The 27,346-nt window shown below is 44.1% G+C and overlaps 1 protein-coding gene across 1 annotated transcript in view; it reads left to right on the top strand.

The window, feature by feature from the left end:
- The window catches only part of LOC133514153 (rho-related GTP-binding protein RhoN-like), a 41,559-nt gene that overhangs the window by 8,784 nt on the left and 5,429 nt on the right, over positions 1-27,346 (top strand). The window contains exons 3-4 of the mRNA XM_061845564.1: positions 23,969-24,078; positions 26,718-26,852. Coding sequence (XP_061701548.1) covers positions 23,969-24,078; positions 26,718-26,852 — 245 coding nt within the window. The remainder of the gene's footprint in view (positions 1-23,968; positions 24,079-26,717; positions 26,853-27,346) is intronic.

Genomic DNA, 27,346 nt, shown 5'->3' with positions numbered 1-27,346 from the left:
TGGAGAGACTACGTCTCTCGGCTGGCTTAGGAACGTCGCGGGATCTCCCCGGAAGAGCCAGATGAAGTGATTGGGGAAAGGGAAGTCTGGGCATCCCCGCTGCTGAACTTATTGTCCCCGAGACCTGATCGATACATTTGTTCTCTGATTGTTTGTACTCAGCCGTGAAGGTTTCTTGTATATCGAATTAGAGGAACAAGACAGTGCCAGAGATAACTGATTTTTGTCCACAGATAAGACTGTTTACGTTCGTGTATTATTGTCAGGTCATAATGACTGTTTTGACAAATTTTTCCCACTACAGTGTGGCAGTATTGGAGCCAGCTGGACTAGTTCTAGAAGTTGTGATAAAAAAAACATGGGGTGTGGTAGTTGCACCCACTTTATAATGCTCATCAATGCCACCTTTAGGATTTGACCGGATCAGTATCAACATATTGAGTCATTATTCTATGCCCTAAGCAAATGTATCCCTATCAGAAGTGGGCTTGTTTTCGCTGCTAAAGAGGACCCGTCCGATAACCAGTTGTGTGCATCAGAAGCTGGTCTGGTCCCTGCAACATTTCCGGTGTCTTCACAGTCACATTCCGGATCCACTGGAGCGTTTTAGGCTTTCAGGAGCTTGTGCAAACAGCCAACAGAGCAGACATTCAAACAAGCTTGATCTCGGCGGGGCACCCCAGGGACCCACCACGTGACCTGACGCGATTTGAGCAGGCACACCGTCACCGTCACCGTGACCTCCTCTTGCACGGTTTCTTTTTGTACTTTTTGGAAAGATGAAATTATGATGTTTGGGTTCAGGTGGAGGATAAGAAATCCCAAATTTTTAAAATGGGACTTTCAAAGCTTCTGAGCTTGGAGGACGCCCGAGGCAACGAACGCCTAATGACACGTGTTTGATTACACGCGAAGGGAGTGTTCGCCAAAAGAAGGTTAGCTTTAGCTTTAGTTTGTCTACGAGTTCCGAACCATTTCCACACTTGGCCCAAATTTATGTTATCGAAGCTAAAAACTAAAGAGAGACAATAGTTATTTTTTTGGGGTGGGGTATTATTTTTAAGAATATTTTCACTTATAATCTAATATAATATTATATATTGTACATATTCATTTATATCTATTATTTTTGCAGGTTATTCGTTTTTATTTATTTATTTCAGATTTTAGGTCATTTTTAGATTTTTTTTATTTTCACATTTAAAGTGTGTTTTTATTTGCTTTAATTTTTTTTTATTTTTTATTCATATTATGATTGTTATTGTTCATATTTATTATTTTCACTTGTGGGAGTCTTTGCCGATCAAACCTAGCAATGTAACCATTTCCACGCTTGGCCTAAATTTAAGTTATCGAACCTAAAAACCAAAGAGAGACAATAGTTATTTTTTTGGGGTGGGGTATTATTTTTAAGAATATTTTCACTTATAATATATATACTGTACATATTCATTTATATATATATTATTTTTGCAGGTTATTCATTTTTATTTAGTATTTATTTCAGATTTTAGGTAATTTTAAGATTTTTTTTTTTTTTTTTTTTCACATTTACAGTGTATTTTTATTTGTTTGATTTTATTTTTTTATTCATATTATGATTGTTATTGTTCATATTTATTATTTTCACTTGTGGGAGTCCTCGCCGATCAAACATAGCAATGTAAGAAATTAAGAGAGAGTTTTGGGGTAGGAAATCTGTTTGATTTTATTGTTTCATTTGTATTTGTTTATCCCTCTTTTTATTTATGTAAATGTAATCTTTTATTTATTTTTCATTTTATTTTATTGTTTTTGTCCGTGCAGCGCAGGAGTTGGCACCGCCGTGGTGACCAATACAAGTTTCGAGACCCTTTTTCAAGCTTTGCTCACAAAGCAATTCAGCGTTCAATTCTCCGATCGACACGCTTGGCTGGAATTATTTATTCAACGAAACAAAAGAATTGAAGTTGTACCATTCACCTCGGCCCAAAAAAATAAAAGAATAACCTAATCGGTAAATCTTCGGATTAGACCTCCACGGTGGCGCTGAGCGCATGGTTGCCTTTGTTATTATTGTTTTATCAACCCGTTAAATGAGAAACTACGCGAGGTGCATTTGCCATTAATTTCTTTTAATTTTAAGTGTTTCGACTGCAGTTTTCTTTTCAGCAACTTTTTTTTTTTTTTATGCAGCACAATAATTTGGTGGTGGTTAATTTACGTTAGGCGGCACGGTGGATCGGCAGGTAAAGCGTCGGCCTCACAGTTCCGAGGTCCCGGGTTCAATCCCGGACCCGCCGGTGCGGAGTGTGCATGTTCTCCCCGTTGCCTGCGTGGGTTTTTCCGGGCACTCCGGTTTCCTCCCGCATCCCAAAAATTGGACACTCTAAATTGCCCCTAGGTGTGAAGAAAATGGATGGATGGTCTATTTACAGTATAGTGCACATGATAAGAAGGAACTCCAAAATTTGGGGGTGTCAAGTAGAACTTTTTAGCATATTTTTTGAAATCGGTAAATCGTCAAAAGATAGCTATGAAATGTCATCTGATTTGCAAAAAATTACGGATGCCCTCACAAGCACATTTGAATTGAGATTGGAGAATTCCATTTAATATGCGTTGGTAACATTTTTGCTACTTTTTCCCCATTGACATCCCGGGGTGGTTTCAACCATTTTCGTCATGAGTTGGAGGAGGGGGGGGGGCTTTTTTTTTTTTTTTAAAAGAGTCTTCTGAAGCATCCTCGGGTATGTGATGGACACCCCTCCCCCCCCAACACCTGCTAATCCGCGGGTTTACAGTGTGGCTGACGCGAACTCTCGGCAAAGTCCCACACAAGCAAAATGGTGCGGTACGCGTTGAGGCTTTTTCCATCTTAATTAAGCGCGTCGTTGGACAGCGGCGGCGGTGAAATGCGCGAGAATTTGACATCTCTTCAGAGAATGTGCTGGTCGGGTCTTTATATTGAACCGGACTCGTCCACGAGTTGACTTTTTACTACTCCGCACTGACGTTTGACGCTTGACGTTGACTAATTGCCCGTCATGTTTTTTTATCTTTAATTTTTTTTGCGGTATATTGTCTTCCAACTGGAGCAGAAAAAGACTGCTTTTATAATTCCCGTCCTCCTATTTTTAACCCATCCAAAATAACACCTAGTTTAAAAAAAAAAAAAAAAAAATTAAAATTCACCCCTGAGAAAAAACGCTCGCCAAGATACAGGCAGCATAATAGAAATGTTTTGTGAATATCATCAGTCAATAAAAGCTGTTTATGGTATACAAACAATAACAAATGTCATTTATGTTTGTTTGACTCTCGGATATATATATATATATATATATATATGTATATATGTATATGTATTTAAAGAGAATTGGGACACGGGACATATAAAGCTCAAATGCAGTCTATCCATCCATCCATTTTCTTCACTGCTTATCTTATCATCTATCCATTTTCTTCACTGCTTATCCTCACAAGGGTCACGGGGAGTGCCGGAGCCTATGCCAGCTGTCAATGGGCAGGAGGTGGGTTACAACATGAACTGGTCGCCAGCCAATCGCAGGGCACATGGAGACAAACAGCCGCACTCACAATCACACCGAGGCGCAATTTATCCATCCATCCATTTTTTTTTTTGCCGCTTTTCCTCATAAGAGTTGCGGAGAGTGCTTGAGCCTATCCCAGCGGTCAACGGGCAAGAGGCGGCAGTAGGAGTACACCCTGAACTGGTCACCAGCCAATCGTAGGGCACATAGAGACAAATTTTTGGCTTTTGGGATGTGGGAGGAAACCGGAGTGCCCACCCAGAGGAAACCCACGCATGCACGGGGAGAACATTCAAACTCCAAACAAGTGGGGCCGGGATCGAACCCGGGACCTCAGAACGGTGAGGCCAACGCTTTACCAGCTGAGCCACCGTGCCACCACCAATCAAGCATTTCACAAAAAATACTGCATACACGGTTGAACCCCTGCCGAGTCTCAGTTCGCTATTTGTGGATCCGCCTATTCATGTTTTTTCTCTTTGGATTCCAAAGCTCTGGTTAGGAATAATTGGTGTCATGGAAGTGACGCAGCTTGACTGAGATACTAACATCTTTGTATGTCAGGGAGAAGCTAAATTTAGCCTGGATTGTAAAAGGAAGTTACAGCGCGTGGTGCATTTTTCCATTTCTTTATAACACAGGTGTCAAACTCACGGCCCGGGGCCCAGATCCGGCCTGCCACATGATTTTATGTGGCCCCCGCAAAGCCAAATCTAGTGTCAATTTCAATTATTCTTGTAAATATCTGTGCAAAGATTTCAAATAATCATGCATCATAAATGATAAAGTAGAGATATAATCTATAATAGCAATGGCAACAAAAAAAAAATACAAGCTTTTTTTTGGACCGTTTCAGCCTTAAAGTCATATTTTCTTTGCATGGATGGATTTTCTTGGGTTGTTCCCAATATCTGGTGAAATTTTCATTTAGTGACAAAAATGGTGACGTGTTAAGTGCTTATTCCAGCTGCTGTAGGTTAGTGTTAAAATTTTTTGCCATAATTCAGGCCAATTTTTTTTTTCTCTTTTTCGCTGTGTTGGGTCGTCACGGTGGTTCGGCTGGTAAAGGGTTGGCCTCACCGTTCTGGGGTCCCTGGTTCGATCCCGGCCCCGCCTGTGTGGAATTTGCATGTTCTCCCCGTGCCTGCGTGGGTTTCCTCCGGGTGGGCACTCCGGTTTCCTCCCACGTTCCAAAAACATGCAACACTAATTGGACACTCTAAATTGCCCGTAGGTGTGACTGTGAGTGCGACTGTTTCGATGTGCCCTGCGATTGGCTGGCGACCAGCTCAGGGTGTACCCCGCCTCCCGCCTGTTGACAGCTGGGATAGGCTCCAGCACTACCCCGCGACCCTCATGAGGATAAGCGGCTAAGAAAATGGATGGATGGAGACTGTCGGATCCCATTAGATTCATCGAGTGCGCCGAGTGATAGCACACCTAATAAGCCCACGTAACGTTGCGTATGCACTATAAATATAACAATTAAATAGTCACACCAGCCGTCGCCATGGATACGCTGGTGTTGCTCAAACGCATCTAGGCGTGAATGCACCTGCAGGTCAATCGTGACGCGGCGCGTTTGATGTGTTTGAATAGCGGAGCACCACGGCTGGTCATGGAGTAATCGTTCGAGGGCTTTATCGCGTGTGAGTATATGTTGCTAATTAAGCTAAGCGGGGTAGTCAGCCGCGCGCCACGGACGTGCAAAACCACTCGAGCGCCCCGGTGAGCTCGCCTTCACTCTTATCACGTCCGAGCGCGCCGACAGGAGATGGTCTGGTCGCCTTGGAGACCGCATGCATCTGAGGATATGTTGGTATAGTAGCGTATATTACATTCACTATATATACATTTTCTATAGCGCTTATCCTTGTCAGGGTCACGGGAGTGCTGGAGCCGGTCCCAGGTGACTCTCGGGAGAAGCAGGGTACACCCTGAACAGGTCGCCGGCCAATCGCAGGGCAGATATATATATATCCATCCAGCCATTTTCTTTGCCGCTTATCCTCATAAGAGTCGCGGGGAGTGCTGGAGCCTATCCCAGCTGTCATCGGGCAGGTGGCGGGGTACACCCTAAACTGGTTGCCAGCCAATCGCAGAGCAGATAGGGACAAGCAACCGCACGCAAAATCACACCTAGGGGCAATTTAGAGTGTCCAATTAATGGCAGATATATATATATATCTAGATAGATAGATAGATAGATAGATAGATAGATATATGTATATATATATATGTGTGTGTGTGTGTATGTATGTAGTAAACAAAAAAAAAATCACATTTCTGGTTAATTTGCTATATTTACAACAGACTAAGGAAGGAAACCAAATGTATACATTGTTGTTTTTAATGAAGTTTTTTAAAATTCTGATTTTTAAAAATATGAAATATTATCAATCTTATGAATATTGTACAAAATGTGTGCGTATGTAGTTGGAAAAAAAAATCTAATTTCCGGTTAATTTACTTTGTTTACAACAGATTAAGGAAGGAAATCATATGTATACATTTTTGTTTTTTAATTCAGATTTCTAAAAACATTAAATATTAGAAATGTTGTGAATATTGTACAAAATGTGTATATAGTTTAAAAAAATCACATTTTCGGTTAATTTGCTATATTTACAAAAGATTAAGGAAAGAAATCATATGTACAGTATACATTTTTGTTTTTGATGAATTTTTTTTTAAATTCTGATTTATAAAAATCTGAAGTATTATAAATGTTATGAATATTGTACAAAATGAGTATGTAGTTTTAAAAAAAATCACATTTCTGGTTAATTTTCTATATTTACAACAGATGTATAAATTTTTTAATGAAGTTTTTTTAAAATTCAGATTTCTGAAAATAATAAATATTATAAATGTTATGAATATTGTACACAGTGTGTATGCAGTTTTAAAAAAATCACATTTCCGATTAATTTTGACAACAGATTAAGGAAGGAAATCATATGTATGCATTTTGTTTCTAATGTTAAAAATGTTCAATATTATAAATGTTATGAATATTTAATATGAATCTATCTAATGTATTCTAAATTAAATTCATTTGGGAAAATCCAATTATTTTTAACGTTACTTTATGATTTTACTCCCTTTTGTAAAGAGTATAGTGGAGATTGCGCTTTTGCGGTCACCCTCGGGCTCTGACCCCTCTCAAATCCCGTAGGAAATAAGAGCGCCGCTCTAACACGCGCACAGGCTGACGCTTGCCCACCCACCCGCTTTAGAGCCTTCCTCAGCGACCCGGAATAACGCGACCCGATGGCGCCGCGGCAAAGGAATCCATCAGCGATCCTAAACGGAGTCTCCTTCGGGTCGCGCCCGAGGAGGCTAACGATGGTCCGCGCGCGCGGCGTCCGTTTCCAAACTTGTCCTCGCCTCGGGCCCTTTTTTTCTTATCAGCCTCCTCTCGCCGCCGTAATGAGAATCCCGAGCTATCTCCTCCCGCCGTCACTCAGGTTTTACTGCCCACTCGCTCCCTTTTCCGCCCGCTCAAGTGCTTTTGAAGCGGCTCATTTGAGGTAAAAACTTTTACATTTAGCCCGTTCGAATGCATCAAAGCGTCTTGTCAGTCAGCGCCGGGGATCCTGAATGCGTCATCTCACTCCAAGACGTTCAAACGCCGGCCCAATTTATCCGCCGACCTTTTAGCTTCCTTGTATATGTGCCGTGCTTTTAAGTGCTTTAAATGCGTGCGATGACGCGACCCGCGGAACCGTCTGGAAGCTTGCAAAAGAGTTTTGATCACCGAAACACTCGCGATGCAGAAATGGAAAATGAAATTATTAGCTCGCTAAGGATGAAAACGGACTTGTATGAAACGGTCTATCCTTGCGACATAGCCGAAATCCATTCCTATTAACGATGTTGACATTAAATTCACTTTTATTTATTTATCGCCTCTACACTTCCTGTCCTGCAAAATAAAATCGATTAGCTTGTGATGGTTATTGACGTTATTATTTTGTGAGGTCGCAATCGTGTTGGCACAATCAAATATGACTTTGAAGTCAGTTTTTCGAGGGGGTGCCCCACTGTTGGGGGGTGGGGGGGGTGTGCATGGCTCATAAAGTTTGGGTAAGGATTAGAGGAGGAAGACTTTTGGTGAGAAGGGGTGCGCCGCCTCTGTGATTCTGTAATTTCTCGAGTATAATGCGCCCCGAAGTATAACGCGCACCCCCAAAGTTGACCCAAAAAAATGAAGAAAACCGTTCTACCAATGTACAATGCGCACCACACATTTCCCGCGACCCATATGCTCAGAATATTAGGAATGATCTGTATTTATATTTCGCCAGGTTTGTACTTTTATTGTTTGTACTTGTATTGTTTAAAAAAAAAAAAAAAAACGTCTGTTCAACAATCATTAATAGCATAATTTCCGGCCGATAAGTCGCGACTTTTTTCCGCACGCTTTCGACCCTGCGGCTAATGCGGTGATGCGGCTAATTTGTGTATTTTTATAACGGCCGCAAAGGTGCACTCGAGCGGAAAGGGTAAGTGAGAATGGTGGAATACGTGTCGAGAAAGTGATTTTTGTCGGTGTGTTTTATTATAATTAATATTATTTTTTAACGGTAGTGGTTAGTGCCACGCTAGCGGAAAGTGCATTTAGCGCTGCGCTAGCGGTTAGCAGGGTTAGCGCCGCTGCAATTGTCAGAACCGAAACCCCCAACCAACTCAAATAAATGCTCAACAATGGCAAAATATTTGACAAATACCATCGATAACACATATTACAGTCTTAAATAAACTATTTAACACTGTTTCATTTGAATATTTTTTTGCATTAAATATTTGTGCATACAACGTTTATCCACTATATTCCACATCCTTGGCCAAGACTTCAAAAGAAGCATCTGACTCATCTCCAATCTGAATTTGACAGGAAGGTCCACCGTGCTAGCGGCTAACCGTTTGGCTACAACCTTCATAGCGTCAGGTCGCTATCAAAACGCGAGCTCAAACTACGCTGAAATGAGCGTAACGGGCACTTTTAAAAACGCGAGCATTTCAATTGTGTACGCTATTTTTTTAAATGATTGTACGATCGTACTACATAGTTTCAGCTCACGTTGTTTTGCTTCCTTTGTGGTCGTGTCATCGGCCGAAGTACTCGACATTTTTTTGTCTTCGTTTATGTTAAAACAAACTCAGGCGCAGTCGTTTTTGATGTTTGGTGCAGTAGCAACAGATATGCTACGCTAACGATTGTAATATGTAAAGCCCCATCCCGGGAGGTCAGAGTTCAAGTTGGTGGCGTACATTACCGTCATCTATATAAATGCGTAACATAAGACATCAAATATCATATGGAAATGTATATGTATACCTTTTTTTTAACCTGTATACAAGTATATAATGTGATTGTATTTTTTTATTTTTCATCTATACCTAAATATAATGCGCTCTATGACCTTTTTAAAAATATTTTGGGAAAATTTGCGCATTATTTTCGAGAAATTACGGTAACTTGTTTTTCACAGGATTTTAAGAATATATGATAGGGAGTATTTTTTTTTAATACAGATTTTGTGTCCTAATAAAAATTATTTCGGGAGATATTAGTGCTGCATTTTCGTGATCTCGTTGGTGATGGTTTTCATTCGTCGGGTGTGTTGCTACGCTTGCACCGCAGCAACCCGGACCCGTTTCCGATCTCAAAGATCAATTAATCGATCGACTAATTGGTAGGAAACTGACTTTTAAAAATATTTGATAGCTTCAACCCTACTGGAGTTATGACTGCTACACAGTTTAGAATTATTTTAGTGTACTATGACGTTGACTTCTTGAAAATATTTTTCGAGGTAATGTGTGCATTATTTTCGAGAAATGACGATAAATGGCTTTTTGGGCCGAGCAGACGCATAGCTCGGAAACCGGCGATGTAATTTGATGCCTTCGCCGTCGGTTCTGGTGAACCCGCGGCGGCGGGGAACGCAGACGGGAAGAAAATCCCACCCGCCGCCTCGGCGTTGGTATCGCGCCATCCAAGACCGCCCTTCACCTTCATCCTCCACCTTTCATCCTTCGGCCTCACCCCACTCGCCCCGCGCCGCAGCGCTCATCCTTTATGGATGACGTTATTTATAAACAAGATCCGATAGATGCCAGACCCCCCCCCCCCCCCCCCCGCCGCTTTCAGCTTTTGTGAAATTGCACTGGGAAAGTCGCTCCGAGTTCCCCCGAGGGGGGCTTCAGAGCGCACGAGGGTATAGACAGATTGATGGCGTGGTGACGGGAACGCGTTCGGACCGGCGTTTCCCAGAGGTTGGCGGCGCTGGCGCACCTCCTCGCCCCTGGCGCGCAACCCAACTGTATAAAAGGAAAAAAAAAAATATATATATATATATATATATATATATAAATGTTTTATAGCCAATAAGGGCTTTGTGTTTAGTCATGCAAACCTGCAAATGTGCACGACGGGTGGGCAAAGTTGTGCCCACGGGGCACACGCAGCCCGCTCCGTTCTTTAATCCAGGCCAGCAAGCATTTTTTTTTTTTTTTTTTTTGAACAACCGCAATATTTTTTACAATAATTTGGCCTTTATTTTTTTGTTCCATAAAATAGCATAATTACAGTGGAATTCATTCATTTGCATCATTAAATTATTTACATAATGTACATTAGGGGACACGGTGGATCAGCTGGTAAAGCGTTGGCCTCACAGTTCCGAGGTCCCGGGTTCGAACCCGGCCCCGCCTCTGTGGAGTTTGGATGTTCTCCCCGTGCCTGGGTGGGTTTTCTCCAGGCACTCTGGTTTCCTCCCACATCCCTAAAGTATGCAACATTAATTGGACACTCTAAATTGCCCCTTGGTGTGATTGTGAGTGCGGCTGTTTGTCTCCATGTGCCCTGCGATTGACTGACGACCAGTTCAGGGTGTACCCCGGCTCCTGCCCGCTGACAGCTGGGACAGGCTCCAGCATTCCCCGCGACCCTGGCGAGGATAAGCGGTAAAAGAAAATGGATTGAGGGATGGATGGGTCAAAGATAGTCTGGGTTGGGGTTTAAAAAGAGGGTTTCAAGTCAAGTTTAGGGTTTCATAGTAGAGTTTTAAATAAGTTGGGGTTCCAAAATTGAGTTGAAGCCTGGGTTAGGATTCTAAACAAGAGTTAGGATTTCAAACAAAGGTTAGGGAGCGACCCTCGTGAGGATAAGCGGTGAAGAAAATGGATGGATGGAAAAGTCGCGTTTTCCATTCCCAGTACACAAAGTGTAGAACCCGTCCCAGTACTTTGGCCCACGTGAAGCCTTTCCATCGGGATCCAGTGAACGAATCGTCTTCATATTTGTGGCTTTATCATTCCGGATCACGACTTCAGCCCCAGTAAGACGGATCAGAGGAGAAAGGAGGTACCGATAACTTTCACGTCGGCAAAAGAAAAAACGTTTGATATATTTAAGTGCGTTTCTGTTGTTGTTTTTTTTTTATTATTTTCGCCTTCCACCGCCGAGCTTTGATTTGAAGAGTCGGCTGTCTCTCTCGGAGCTCGAGGAAACGCACAAGTGGGCGAAAACATGCTCCCCGCACGCCTCAATAAGCGCGAAGTAAGTGCGGCGCGAGTGTTTTGTTTTTCCTCTGATGTCTCGCGGCGTCTCCGAGCAGTTGACCGCTCCAGATGCGAGGCTTGTTGAATAATGATAAAAAAGACCGGCCGGAAAAAGGCCACAACCCTACAAATCCGCGAATCAGTTGTTTTGGTAGGAAAATAATTGCCGCAACGTTTCAAAATGTTGTCCAAATACGACACGCGGTGACATTTTTAATATTTTAAAACAGTTGTTACAGTGTATTGCAGTTTCCAGGTGTGTTGCTAACATGAGACATCCTAGAGACAAAATGCTTATGAATTACATAAATCTCATCAACTCCATGGAACCTTATTTTTGCTGTCCCACAAAGTGTCATTTGAAAATGAACAGTACAAAATCCATAACAATATTTTCTGTTGGAAATAATATATAATAGTAGTCAATACTGTCAAAACAAATCAAAATTGTTGATTGAAAAAATACGTATTTATATTGAGAATAACTATAGTTTTACATATGGAAATGGTGTGCAATAATAAAACATCCATCCATCCATTTTCTTAGCCGCTTATCCTCACAAGGGTCGCGGGAGTGCTGGAGCCTAACTCAACTATCACCAGGCAGAAGGCGGGGCGAGCAGGGCACAGCAAGACAAACGGCCGCACTCACAATCGCACCTACGGGCAATTTAGAGTGTCCAATACATTTCGCATGTTTTTGGGATGCGGGAGGAAATTGCAGCGCCCACCCGGAGGAAACCCACGCAGGCAAACACCACTGGCGGCTCCGGGATTGAACCAGGGACCTCAGAACTGTGAGGTCAACGCTTTCAAGCTGATCCACCGCGCCACGCCACGATAATAATTAATAATTTTAAATCTTATTGTATCTTTATTGAGAATTCTTGGCATATACAGTCAGGAGAGGAGCCACTTTTGTGTTTTGCTAGCAGTGATTTTGAGTTCTTAACAGCTTGCATGGTGACACATGAATTGTGGGAAATAAATGGCCGATGTTGGGGGGGCGGGGGGGTATGAAAATGGGAACAAATTTAGATGATATGAAAGCCCACGCAGAATTTTTAGTCTTGCCCGTTTTGGGTAGGCGGGCGGTGCCGTCGAGACCGTCCCCAGCGTTTGATCCGTCTCGCTACTCTGCCAGGAAACAGACGGAACGAAGGGCGAGCGCAGACAGAAGGCCGAGGATGAGATTGCGAGGCTTGAGTACGATCACAAGCGGCGCTCGGCGGGCTCGAGAGGCTTCCGGCGGACGCGCCGAACTCTTATCTCTGCGTGCCGGAGGAAGGTTGACGCTCGTGCTCGTGTGTGATGTCCCCCCCCCGCATCACAACCCCCCCCCCCCCCACCCGCTTCTCCCTCCATCAACACCCCCGCGGGTGGCTCGTGTCTCTGGCACGGATGACGCACGGCGGCAGGATTAAATCCTGGCCACGGCCGATCTGAGGCTGGAGAACCTGGACGTCCCCCCCCCCCCCCCCACTTCGAGGGCTGGGGTCCACCCCGAGGGTCACGCCGTCAGCGGCGACTTTAATCGGAGACGTGGCAGGTCGATGGCAAGTTAATCCTGCATCGCCAACAGCGGGTGAAGACCCGCCAAACAGTCAGTTGCGGTTTGTAAACGTGAGCGTTCGCCATCTTGAATTTTTACCGTTACAACCACGCTTGCGGCCTTCGTGAGGATAAGCGCTTCGGAAAATGGATGGACGGGTTGATGTTTCTGTCAGACCTCTTTAGGCAGCAAACTAGTCTGGCCAAAATTACTGAGGATGAACTTCACTATCTATGTTTTACACAAATCTGGATTGTACTATATCTATCTCTCTCTCTCTCTCTCTCTCTCTATCTATCCAAACCACCTACCCACCAATCTAATCTATTTTCTTTGTCGCTTATCCTAACGAGGGTCGCAGGGGGTGCTGGAGCCTATCCCAGCTGTCAACGGGCATGAGGCGAGTTTCACCCTGAACTGGTCGCCGGCCAATCGCGGTGCCCATGGAGACAAACAGCCGCACTCACAATCACACCTTGGGGCGATTTAGAGTGTCCAATTAATGTTGCATGTTTTTGGGATGTGGGAAGAAACCGGAGTGGCCACCCGGAGGAAACCCACGCAGGCACGGAGAGAACATGCAAACTCCACACAGGCGGGGCCAGGATCAAACCCGGGACTTCAGAACTGTGAGGCCAAAGCTTTCCAGCTGCTCCACCGTGCCGCCCTTGCACACGATTGTATTCATTAACATCAAAATGGTTGGTGGTCAAGTTCAGAAAGAACTTCATCTACTCTTTAGGCAGTTGGACCAAAATTAAATTGACGGCAGGCGGAATTCTGGATTCCTATGATTGCCCGCGCCTACGGGAGCTGTTTTTGCCCCGACGAGCGCAGAAACATCGAGCGTGTCTCTCGGCGAGGGGCGCGCGATGCTCTGCAATCATTTCCGACCGTGCCGAGCCTTCCTCGCCGGGCGATTGTTCTCTCGAAAACAAGTCCAATAAAAATCCCGTCAGATGCTGGCGGAAGTTGTTCCCCTGGAGTTTACGCTTCCTCCATGTCTGTATTTACACTGAACATGAAAGTGAACACGAAACAAACAACAACAACAAAGCTTTTACCAGCCCCCAGAGGGCAAATTACATATTTATATACACAATTTGAATTGTCACGTGGTCAAACGACCACGAACAACCAAATCATGTTGAGATTTCATGCCTTTTGAAGATTAGATTAGATTAGATCTACAGTTTAGCACCGTTCGCAGCGGCACGGTGGATCCGCTGGTAAAGCGTTGGCCTCACAGTTTTGAGGACTCGGGTTCGATCCCGAACCCGCCTGCGTGGACTTTGCATGTTCTCACCCCCCGTGCCTGCGAGGGTTTCCTCCCACTTCCCAAAAACATGCGACATTAATTGGACACTCTAAATTGCCCCTAGGTGTGATTGTGAGTGCCCGTCGACGGCTGGGATGGGCTCCGGCACTCCCCGCGACCCTTGTGAGGATAAGCGGCTAAGAAAATGGGTGATGGATGGTTTGCTGCCTAAAGAGGTCTGATAGAAACATCCACCCGTCCAGACGACCAGTTTAGGCTACGAGCCCCGCCTCCTGCCTGGTGATAGTTGGGTTTGGCTCCAGCACTCCCGCGACCCGAGTGAGGATAAGCGGCAAAAAAAATCGATAGATGGAATTTACTCATTATGTAGTCTGGAATGAAAGAAAAAGCTCGATCATGACGCAAACAGAGAGTAACCCATTAGTTGACTGACCCATTTCTTATGAACCGACGGGTTCCGTAAAGTAGCTGCTGTGCACGTCTTGACCTCCGAGGGGCAGTGTGGTGCAGACCGCGAGCTAACCGCCGTAACAAATAAAGTTGGAGTCACGATCAAATATTGTTAATGTACCGTAATTTCTCGAGGATAACGCGTCCTGAAGTATAACGCGCACCCCCAATGTTGAAAACAAAAAAAAAACGGGAAAACACTTCTACCAATGTACAATGCGCACCACCAATTTGCCGCTGCCCATATGCTCAAAATATTGGGAATTGTCTGTATTTATATTTTGTTAGCTTCAACCCTACTGGAAATATGACTGCTACACAGTTTATAACCTCGAGCAATAAAGTCTCCCCCTTCTTCTTCTTCTTCTCTTTTATTTAACGGCTGCTAATCATTCACGCGGCCGAGTTATTGGCCTCCGACAGTCTTGGCTTCCCCCTCCGGGGAGGAGAACCAGCTGCGGGAGCGAAAGCGGCGGCGTTTTCCTCGGGTTTCGCTTTAACTGGCCCGCGCTGGCCGCTTTGCATTTATTTGCAGACATTTGCGAGCGTATTAAAGCCGCTTTTGTTTGTGCGCGCGGCAGGCGTCTCGGCGGCCTAATGAGGTTGTTTGCCGGCCGTTGATTCCCGGCCATATGCGCGCCGACGCGTCGGAGCGCTTCCAGGCAAAGGGCTTCTTTTTTGTTTTTTCCTAACATTTTTTCTTTCATCAATGAGCAAAAGGTGAATTATTCCGGCGATGACGAACCCATTCAAAGTTTAAAAGCTCCTAAAAGTTGCTCAGCCTCTGCCAAAGCGGCTTTATTGTTTTGGAGCGGAAATACTTTCAACACAGGTCAGAGTTTTATTTAGTTCGCTTTCAAATTTTAACACTTGGGTTGAGTTCAAGGGTTTAAATTCAAGACGTTTATTGGGGCAACATTGTTTTGATGAAGAACTTAACATGGCGTAAACAGTTGAAAGCTGCCCAGTGGGATACTTTGTGGTTGACTAAACCTCGCATTTCTTATTCATTAATTTGTGGCGGGGGGGCTTGTACAACTATTTATCAATAGTTATTGGGCTTGGAATCATTTTCTTCACACGCTCCCATTCATACTTTATAGCGGGAAACCAGATCTGTGGATGTACCGTAATTTCCGGCCTACAGAGCGCACCCGATTGTAAGCCTCACCCAGTACATTTGTAAAGGAAACACCATTTGGTACGTACATAAGCCGCACCTGTGTAAAAGCCGCAAGCGCCCACATTGAAACACGAGATATTTACAAAGAAGGTACACAGAAAGAGTTTCCAAAGTTTTAATACCTTAGCTTAGCTTAACATAGCAACAACACGGTAGCACAAACAGGGCTGGTTTAAAAAAAAAAAAAAAAACACCAAAAAAAACCATACCGCTAAAAAAAAAAAAAAAAAAACACAGCCACGGCAAGTACACAGTAGCTACACGGTAGCATAGCACTTAACAGGGCCAGTTTAAAAAAAAACATACCTAAATCACTGACAAACAGCAGTAACTTAGCAGCAACACGTTAGCGCTAGCGTGGCGCTAACTGCGTCAGTTAAAAAAAAAAACATTGGTAAAAATCACTGAGACCCGGCAGTAACATTGCAGCAACACACTAGCGCTAGCGCGGTGCTAACAGGGTCGGTTAAAGAAAAACATACTTGTAAAAATCACTGAGACGCAGGAGTAACATAGCAGCAACACGTTAGCGCTAGCATGGCACTAACAGCGCCGTTTGAAAAATAAAACATTGGTAAAAATCACTGAGACGCGACGGTAACATAGCAGCAACACGCTAGCGGTAGTGCGGTGCTAAAAAAAATAAACATACCGGTAATATTCAGACATGGCAGCAACATGCTAGAACAGCGCTAACAGGGCCAATTTAAAAAAAAAACATACTGGTAAAAGTCACTTCCTCGGCACATAATATTCCACCAGTCTCACCATTTCCGCTTGAGTGCCCCCTTGCGGCCGTTAGAAAGAAATGCACAAATTAGCCGCATCACCGCATAAACTGCAGGGTTGAAAGCGTGTGGAAAAAAGTCGCCGTTAATTACGGTTAGCAATTTTTGAAAGATAGCATGTCAATTGTGTACATGACTTTGAGCAGGTGTCACCAACGTTGTACTGTCCTCGTGTAGTTCTGTGACAGAGATTCTCCACGCTTCGCTTTTCCACCCCAGAGTACATATGAAATTATAAATATCATTCTATATTGTGTTTACTGTTTTCGGCTTGCTAAATTTCACTTAATATCTGTAAAAAAATGATTATAAGCACCTCCCCAAGCTACTACGAACCCCTCATGTGTTTTATGCCTGTCCTTGTCTTGTCCCGTTTGACCCGACATTTTATGTTTTTTTCCCGAGGTTCCTACCAGGCCGCTCCCCACCTCGGTCCTCGACATTCACTTAACCTTTTGTCCGTCAACGGGGGCAAAGCGACGGCGTCCTTTTTTATTTGATCCGTCCGTCCGAATCACGCGGGCCTCACCTCGACCTCGACACTCGTCGTTTTTTTTCGTTTATCTGTTGAAAAAACGGGCTGCGGTGAGGCGATAAGGTGATTTATTTTTTAAAAGCTTGCCGCATGTTCTCGATGACCCCCCCCCCTTTTAAAAACGACTTCATTGATGCATTGCGCACTCGAAACGCACTCGAAAATGTCAACGGTGTTGGTAGATGCAAGATTAGAATTCATCTTTTTCAGCACTTTTTCTTTTTTCTTCTTCTAAGGAAATAAAAAAAATAGATCGGGAAAAATCTATTTCTTGTGAGTGTACAGCTTCATGTGTATGTTTTAAATTTAATTTAATTTGAATTTGGGCCGTACTGAATATTTAAAAAAAATATTCTGACAACAATAGAGAGAATGTTTAAAAAATGTATTTGGGAGATCATTTCTATGAGATCATATTTCATAAAAAAAAAAAAAATGACAGTTAATCTGGCTTCTTTTTGGTAAAGCTCGCTTTGCCCCCCCCCCCTCCACTTTTCTCTGAGGACTTTCTGTCCGACTTTGCTAGAAGTGCTGAGGCGGCTTCCCGTCCGCCAGTCAGGGAAACGGCGCGCGTGGTCTCCGTGACCTGCCAATCACGTTGACGTCTGGGTCCGACGCGTCCGTCCCGACGGCCTCGTTAACAGCCTCTAAAGTTAAACATTTAAACAGATTTTTCAAGCGGCGCCCGCATCATTTGCATGATTATTTTTTTTTGCCTAATTCCTCGCTTGCTTCTGTCATTGCTCGCCGCCTCGCTCGCCTCTTTCACATGCAGACCGTCGTCCGTGGGTGTCCTTGACCGGTCCGACTGAATGGCAACGAGCGCTGGAAACGGGCCACGCACTCGCTGAATCCAAAACAATCCTCGGCCGCGCTGCCGGGGTGGGACCGACAATAACGTTTCGTATTGTATTGTCGTCGCTTGCTGTACAATATCAACATCCAAACATCAAATATTTGCCACGAATGCCACATGAGGGTGGGAAAGCGCATATTCAGTGCCGTGGCCCGACGAAATGACGCCCTAGCTCTCATTTTTATATTAGACACGGATTTGGCTTGAGTGTGATAGAAACAGTAAAAATGAGATTTTCAGAGGAAAAAACAGGATAGGTTAAAAAAAAAAAAAACAACTTCAAATAGTTACTGGAAAGCATTGACCTCACAGTTCTGAGGTCCCGGGTTCAATCCTGGACCCGCCTGTGTGGAGTTTGCATGTTCTCCTCGTGCCTGCGTGGGTTTCCTCCAGGTGGGCACTCCGGTTTCCTCTCACATCCCAAAAACGTGCAACAATAATTGGGCACTCTAAATTGCCCATAGGTGTGACTCTGAGTGCGACTGTTTCTCTCCATGTGCCCTGCGATTGGCTGGCGACCAGTTCAGGGTGTACCCCGCCTCCTGCCAGCTGAGATAGGTTCTAGCACTCACCGCGACCCTCGTGAGGATAAGCGGAGAAGAAAATAGATGGATGGATGATAGAATCAGTAAAAATTAGATTTTCAGCCAAAAAACAGGATAAGTTGAAAAAAAACCAACTTCAAATAGATGAAGTCGGGCGGCACACAATTCTGAAGTCCCGGGTTCGATCCCCGCCCCGCCTGTGTGGAGTTTGCATGTTCTCCTGCGTGGATTTTCTCCGGGCACTTCGTTTTCTTCCCACATCCCAAAAACGTGCAACATTGATTGGACACTCTAAATTGCCCCTAGGTGTGATAGTCTCTATGTGCCCTGCGATTGGCTGGCAACCAGTTCAGGATGTAACCCCGCCTACTCCCTGTTGACATCTGGGATAGGCTCCAGCACGCCCTGCGACACTTGTGAGGATGAGCGGCAAAGAAAATGGATGGATGGATGGATGGATGGATTTGGCCTTCAAAAAAGATGATGAGAAAACACGGGAAAGTATTGTATGCATCTAAGGAAAAATAAGACTCAGAGGAATAAATGAAGCTGTGAGGATAAGCGGCTAAAAAGATGGCTGGATGGATGAAGTCATGATTAGCGAATCGCAAATATGCAAGGGAGCATTTTACATCAAATACATTTGAATTAGTTCCGTGACGCCGTTTGGGACTCAAAATGTTCACGAAGTGATTTAACGTTTCCCATTGAAATGAACCAAAATGTGATCAATCTGTCCCAGCCCCAAAACAAAGTCATGCTTACCTTATTTTTACAGGCGTGTGGTGAAAAATAATTACTGTACAACGCAGAAATAGGTGAAACCGTACATTATTCGAACGGAATAGATTTCAATGCTAGTAGATGACTGTTTGCCTTTTCACATATACTATCTTAGGTTCGTCATGGTTACGGTTATCAATAAAATCTGTATGGTGCATTTCTTCCAAGGGCGTTTAACAGGCAAACACAAACAAGTTAAAAAAAAAAAAAACAAAAACAAATTTGAGGCATGCAGATTGTCTGCAAAAGTTTGACACAGCTAGCTAGCTAGCTAGTTAGCCAGCTGTCTGAAGTCATCGAGGGTCTGGCCGGGGGCCCCTCGACCGCGGCACAAGAGTGTTAGCCAAGCTTGGTGGACTAACTAAATTCCCTTCCACTTCTCGCCGCATGATTACACATCGTTTACATTCTCCATGGTTACCGCTAGCCGGATAACGCCCGCCCGTTCCAACAATGCGCCCGCGGCTTTCACGCTGAATTGTAAGATGTGTGTTCACGGTAAATATAAACAATGCCGTCTGCAGACATGATGTGTTGAAAAGATTGATGGATATTCAATTCTTGGCACTTATGGTACTGCATAAATACATGATTAATTACCAGTATCATATCGTTATCAGTTTTGGATGCAGAATCTCTCATTTGTGTTGTTTCGTTTTTTTAGTTGCTCCTGAGAAAGAACCTTTTCGCCCGTTACTTGCGCTACAAAACTCGCCGTCTCCAGTCGCCCTGAGGCAGAAAGGCATCCATGTTTAACGCGAAGCCCCCGAGCGCGTTCGGGGGTGTTTGCCGCATTGTTCTCAGCGGGGACCGATAGCAGGTCGCCCTCGGGGGGTGGAAACGGCGCTCTGAACGATGTTGCCGCACGCTCGCCATTGTTGTCGTCTCGTTCCGTCGTGAAGAAAAGAGAACACGGTGATGCTAAAAACAGGCTGCGCTAGCGCCTTTGTGCACCCGCGACTGAAGTATGCCTTAACAGGCCCGCCGAGGCGACCGGTGAAGGGCGGGAGTGACGTCGGCGGAATACTTTTGCAAATATTGATGCCGTTGCCGCCCGAAAAGTATCTGGATGAGAGCGAGGCAGCTGACTGGCAAAAGTATTTCGCTTTCTTCACATCCGTCACGTCATTGCTAATCACGACGGTATCGGCCTCGTTATTTTCCATAATTCTCGAGAGAACAGAGTTTTTCTTTCCACTTGTCACGAGCAAAATCCCACCAACATTTGTCCACGGAATGTCTTTTTTTCTTGGAACGGTTCATCGCTGCCAACTCCGGTAAATCAAGGAGTCGGGTTTTTGTGTTATCCCCATCAAAAAAAACAAAAAAAAAAAGTGAGCCAATATAACCTCTTAAGTCTCTTTTTGGTGCTACGGTCATATAAGAATAAGTTTAACCACATTATAAATACCAGCATAGTTATATAGTCTTCTAACCATAAAATTTTCATTTTAAAAATTTAGAAAAATTAATCTATATACAGTGTGTATATATATATATCACCACAGTTAACAATTCTATTTTTCCCCTTTTTTTGCTATTAAACAGACCGCAATGTCCAGGACTTGAAGTAATTAAAAAAATATAATATTATTATTATTTAAATGATTATTATTATTATTTTAAATTATTACTAGGAGCAAATATTTACATTAAATGAAAACAAATTAATTTTAATGAAATAAAATGATGGGGGGAAAAAATTGAATTGAATAATATTTTTTATGGCAATGGAAATGAGTGACTTTATGACAAGAATGTCAGTAAGAAATGATGGTACATGTGAAAGTCTTTACCTTAGCGGTCTGCGAATCCGGGAACGTCGATTTCACTAAGTCAGAGAAGTGGTCGGCAGCCATAAATGGGGATATTGTCCTCCGCGAGAAAATGGCAGACGAGAATTTCTGCATTTGTAACTTTGCAGGGTGGCGCCGGATCAGCAGTCGAGACGAAGTGCTTGCTCAATAAGACGAGTGATTTGCTTTTCGGTACGTTTTCCTCGTGTCCTGCACTTTTAGAAAAGGTTCCACTAGCAGCAGCAACTTCCACATCCTTTTTACACACAACGCAGAACAAGAACTGAGGATCTTTTGTTGACAATTGAATCCATCCTTGAGTTCTTCTTTTCCTGTACTTGGGGGTCCTTCCATGCTTGCTTTCTCGATTATAACCGGTTGATTATTCGATTAAAACGCAAATACCTGACTTCGAAATATACCGAAACGGAAACATACCCGTCAACTCGTTCGGTTTAGCCGTAGTTCGTACGGATTTTACGTATACGGCCGTATATCACAAAATTGTACGGATTCCGAAACTGCACACCAAATTTCGTTCTCTCTAAAAAGTTCTTGCGGTTTCGCAACACTTTTTCGCCGCGGTCGGTCGCGCTCGCTAGCGGAGCGTTTGCGGTCGACTCGCTGGTGTTCTGGCTCGCACATCGGCCGGGTTCACCCTTCCTCCTCCTCCAAAGCGCTTCCTCAAAATAGCCGACGACAAATTTTTCCTTCCCCGCGGTGTCACCGGGAGTCCGCCGTGAGTTTGGGAACGTTAGAGCGACGCTTTGAGTTGTGTTACCTCTCTTACGGGAACAATTAAATACATTTATTCGCACTTGTTAAGTCATAAAATAGTGTGATTGAACCAGCAATCATTTGCTGATTTTGAATCCTCAAAGAAATTCGGGTGTGGTTTGGACTCAAATTCCCAATGTTCACTGCGCGCTTTGACGTCATCGCGAGGCGACCGAACTGGCTTCTATAGTTAGCATTAGCTTAGTTTACTGTCCACGCCGCTACACCGTATAGCGAGCAGAGAAACGGAAAACTGTCCTCACCTCTCACAAAATTACTTATTACTTATAAATTAATCATTAAAATTAACACAATTCTGAACACAGTAATGCCACTAAATAGACTTTGATGATTAGACATTAACTTCAGATGTTATCATTATCTTGGAGATCTACAATAAAAATCATTGAAAAACTTTGTGGGGTTTTTTTCCCCTCTGTTATTTTGACATATAATTTGTTATAAGGATTTTTTTGCTCTCCATAAGGATTTTTTTGGGCTGTTTATACAGGTATGCAGAAATAACATGCTTTATCGACAAAGCCGTAATAAGCGCGAAAAATAAATGCATGATCGAGGATAACTTTTGCTAGCGCACCGCGACAAAATTAGCAAATTGACGATGACGTTGTCGTCTGCTACCGGTAACCGAGACGAGCGCCGGTTTTACAAAAAAAACGTACTGTGCCCTCCCCCGTACAAAAGTTGTTATACGGCATACAAAATTTGAGATGATCAAAAAATGTTAACTTGACAGGTACGCATTTGGGGTCGTTAGTTCACGTTTGGTTTGGTTTCCAAATTATGAGACCTGAAGATCTCAAAAAGATCTCGCACATCTTTGACTTCCCATCCCTGCGAGAGAGTCAGGTTGGGATTCATCTAGTCTGAAGAACCACGAGAGCTTCAGACTTGATCAAAGTGCGTGAACGAGCACGCGGCGGAGGAGGCGAGCGTCGAAATTTCAGAGTGGCGGGCACGGTGTCGAGACAGTTTGAGCAATGCGTCTGAAGGCTTCAACCTTTCAGTCGGGCCTTTGTGCCGCCGCTCTCCAGACGGCGAGGAACAAAAGCCGCCGGGCGGCCCTCGGGGTCCTCCGGCTTCACTTTTGAGAAACCACTCCGCATTCTCGCTCTGACAATAGGAGGACCACCCCGGCGCCTGTCCGAACCCGGACGACGAGATGAGGCTGTTCGACTCGGACCGACGTTAAGCTAAATGTTCTGGAAAAATCTGCTTCAAAATACGTCACGCGTGGTGTAAGCGGTAAACCTCGCGAGTCCTACGTTGTAAATGTTCAAAGGTAATTGCTGAAAAACGTGCAAAGACTGAGGTCGATGTATGCGCTAATTGTGGGCATATAGCGTTAAATTGTTTTTTCACGATTTCACTTGGCTAAAACGATGCCTAGTGACACACTTGGGGCTCAGGTTCTACACTATATTACACGCTTGAGCGCTTTTCATCTCCATTAATGGCTATCCGGCGCAATTACGAGTTACTTGGTTTGAATAACTTGAGGAATTTCGACCACTGCAGCACGCAGTTACCTAGCGATGCTATGCTAACACCTTGGAAAATGGATGCCGCAATTTAGAGCAGGGGTGTCAAACTCGTTTCTATCGTGGACCACATTGTAGTTACGGTTTCTGTCAGAGGGCCATTAGGACTGAAAAATCTTTAATTGACCCATCATATTTAAGCGTTAAAAATTATCAACTAGTTTTGGAATCACAAATCAAGGGTAAAGGGTTTTTCAACTATTATTGATGTTTGGTAGCACAAAAATGCTTGCAATATCTCAACGTCATCATTTATGATACGACAATTCGAAATTTTGTCAAGATTTTAACAAAAATATAGAAGTTGATCACATGATTTACCTTAGCGGGCCACATAAAATCATGTGGCGGGCCGCATCTGGCCCCCGGGCCTCGAGTTTGACACCTGTGATTTAGCGGAATGCTTTGTTCCCAAGATTGTGTTTCTGGGGCTGGGGGTGAGCCAAAACTCTTGAGCGTGTGTGGCAAAAAGTGTTGTTTTGTATAACAATTGGAAAAATGTGACCTTAAACATGACCTGAAATCGAATTTTCATGACAGGTCGGCTTATGGATTTATTTGGTTTTTGATTGACAAACGCAAACAACTCTGAGAAGATTGTGTTGACTTTTGGCAAAACCACTTAATGGACATAATGATCCATTGGGTCTGCCGGGGCTCCAGAATGAGTTTGTTTATTTCTCCTTTTTGCGGTCCTGACCTTTTTCTTGCCATATGTGACTTTTTATATTTTTTGGGGGGGGGTCCATTTCCGCAGGTTCTTCCTATTACGACAACGTGAGGCCGCTGGCGTACCCCGACTCCGACGCCGTCCTCATCTGTTTTGACATCAGCCGCCCCGAGACCCTGGACAGCGTTATTAAAAAGGTCAATGGCTTGTTTTTTATCAAAATCCTTTACACGCGTTGCTCGGCAACATAGTAACGAACGGCGGCCCCGTCGTTCGTTTTTTATCTCATCAAAATATCCACTTGACCTTTAATCCTCAGCAGAATGGAAGGTCAGATGGGGGGTCGTGCGCACGAGATACGCAAATGAAACGTATGAAAGAGGAAGAGCCTGCGCACAAGCGTCACGCTTAATGAGGCCGGAAAAAAATTTGAATTGACTTTTATTCCTATGGGCAAAAATACTTTGCCTTTTCTAAGTTTCACTTTATTGTACCATAATTTTCGGCCTACAAGTCGGGACTTTTTTCACACGCTTTCAACCCTGCGGTTTATGCAGTGATGCGGCGCAGTGCTAGCGTTAGCGTACCTTGTTATAAGCCTCGGTACACAGAAAGGGTTTAATGTGAGCGCGGTGTTAGCGTACCTGGTTATAAGCCTCGGTACACAGAAAGCGTAACGCTAGCGCGGTGCTAGCATTGGCGTACATGTTTATAAGCCTCGGTACACATAGTTTAATGTTAACGCATTTCTAGCGTTAGCACGGCGCGAGCGTTAGCGTACCCGGTTATAAGCCTCGGTACACAAAAAGCGTTTAATGTTAGCGCGGTGCTAGCGTTAGTGCGGCGCTAGCGTTAGCGTGCCTGGTTATAAGCCTCAGTACGCCGAAAGAGTTTAATGTTAGCGCGGTGCTAGCGTTAGTGCGGCGCTAGCGTTAGCGTGTCTGGTTACAAGCCTCGGTACACAAAAAGACTTTAATGTTAGCGTGGTGCTAGCGTTAGCGCGTTAAACTTAAACTCTGTGTACCGAGGCTTACAACCAGGTGCGCTCTGAAACTGGGAATTACGGTAGTAATTTGTATATTCAGTTTTCTGTTAACAAATTCACATATTCTCATTTTTTTCCCCTTGTTCACTTAAAAACTCAACTATTAGCAGTTTTGTTTAGTTTTTTTCCTGATCCTCCACCCCCTCCAGATTTTGAAAGTGTATCCCAGGGCAGCCCAAAATATCCAGACAAGCCTCAGCGGAGCCTTTCATCAGATCTTGCCGTCAAGCGTTTTGGTTTTCCCATGAATCCCTTCGAGGAGGGAGAGGGGTGGGAGAGATGGCGTGACCTCTCACCCCTACCCGTCCCCCCCGCTAATCTCATCTCAGGGCCGCGGTCGAAACCTGTTTGCGACGACGGCCGTCCCGAATTAGACTCTTGACCCGCAGCGGAGCGAGGCTTAAACAATCACATCCTTTGATTGGTGCTTGTTTTCAGGGCGGTCCTCGAGAGGTCAAAGGTTGTTTTCGACACAAAGGCTGAGCGGAGCGCCTGACATTGGGCGCTTGGCATGCAGAATATTCCAGGCTGTGGTGTCTTTGTGTCACACACTTTGAGAAAACTTTTGTTTTTTCAGTTGCGCTTCAGCATCGATGTTTATCCATCTGTCCATTTTGATACCACTTATCCTCACGAGGGTCGCAGGTGATCTGGAGTCTGACTTCGGGACTGGTTGCCGGCCAGTCACAGAGCTCGTGTAGACAAACAAGCATTCTCACTCACATTCACATCAAAAGATTATTTCGAGTACTGACGTGGCTTGAGATACGAGCCATTGTTCAGAATATATTTGGCTTTGACACACAAGTACAGACTTGAGATATGAGGGCTTTATCGTGACGGTAAATTCAACTCAACTTCCCTGTGAGCACCACTTTTGGCAACTAGTGAACAGGTCTTCAAAACAGAGGCGTCAAAATGTCTCCTGCCACTCCCAGTTGAAGTACTGTATACTGCATAATTAAACATAAAGGGACTCACACTTTGTGTATTTAAAACAAACACATGACTAAGCCTTTCAATCTGCTATCTTAAATGCTAACGATAAATAGCATCCATGTTGTGGAGCTCTAACCTTTTAAGCAACAGATTAAACACAAAAAAATTGCAGCATAACATGTAGACAGACAATATAACAGTACCGGGCTACAGATCACACCTAGTTATAAGCCTAACTCGCGCCAGGCTAGCGTTAAACTCTCTCTGTGTACCGAGGCTTATAACCAGGTGCACGAATGCTAACGCTAGCGCCGCATCACCGCATACTCCGCAGGGTTGAAAGCGTGTGAAAAAAGTCACGTTTTGTAGGCCGGAAATTACGTTATTTACTAGTTAAAATTAAATATGTATCCTCCGCAGTCATATTAGTGCCGTACCAATGAGCTGTGAGAAGGTGACGTCTGAAAAATGACAACAATTTCATTTTATTATTTTGCGATCTGGGAACAACACGGAAACTCCACACGGGAAGACCGGGGGTCCGGATTTGAACCCGCAACATGTGAACTCTGTTTCGGGAGGAGAATATTGATCGATTGACTGTAGTTGTGAGAGAATTGGCAATTAATTAACCGACATATGGCATTGGGGTTCAAGCTAATTAGATTTTTCCCGGCGCACGGAACTCTGCCAAAGACAGATGTGCTACCAAATGGAGCAGCCGCCATTTTTTTTTTTTTTTTGGGGGGGGGGCTGGCTCGCTTCATGCACAATACACAGTCGTCGTGTCCAAACCCAAAAAATGGGTCACAACCAAAATTTAAAGGTTTTTGTCATGGTTTGTGTGCACAGTGGCAGGGAGAAACGCAGGAGTTCTGCCCCAACGCCAAAGTGGTTCTGGTGGGCTGCAAGGTGGACATGAGGACGGACGTCAACACGCTGAGGGAACTTTCCAAGCAGCGCCTGATCCCCGTCACCCACGAGCAGGTAACGAGGCCGCGTCCGGGCGTAAGTCCTCAACAGGAGCCCTCAAAAGTCTTCCGGGGGCTCATACTAGCGATTTAATCCAAATGAGTACATATCTTAAATCCTCCTTCCCCATTGAAATAAATGGAAATAGCATCAATCTGTTCCTGTCTTCCAGAAAACAGCAATGAATATTTTTGTAACGTGTTTTTAGCAAGGAAAAAAAGCATGCTATAGTATTATACTATATAAAAAGATTAAATAATTCAATAGAATGTATTAGTTTCATATTTCCTCCATCAGGATAGTTACAAAAATGATAGAGCTGCTGATTTTGAATAAAATCAGTGGCTGCAGAGAACTCCAAGTTTTGCCGATACCAACTCTGATGTGGTTTTGCCTGTTCTGTAGTAGATTCCTCGTTGTTGTCAGACTTTTCTCGCGGGGATTTCGTTACACGCTCCCAATAAAGCGTTTTTCCAATCTGTTAGCATTAAGCTAGTGAACATTCATAA

Source organism: Syngnathoides biaculeatus, chromosome 16 (genome assembly GCF_019802595.1).
Source record: "Syngnathoides biaculeatus isolate LvHL_M chromosome 16, ASM1980259v1, whole genome shotgun sequence".
Lineage (NCBI taxonomy): Eukaryota > Metazoa > Chordata > Actinopteri > Syngnathiformes > Syngnathidae > Syngnathoides > Syngnathoides biaculeatus.
The sequence above is the reverse complement of the archived record's forward strand: the minus strand, read 5'-3'. Positions and strand labels throughout refer to the sequence as shown.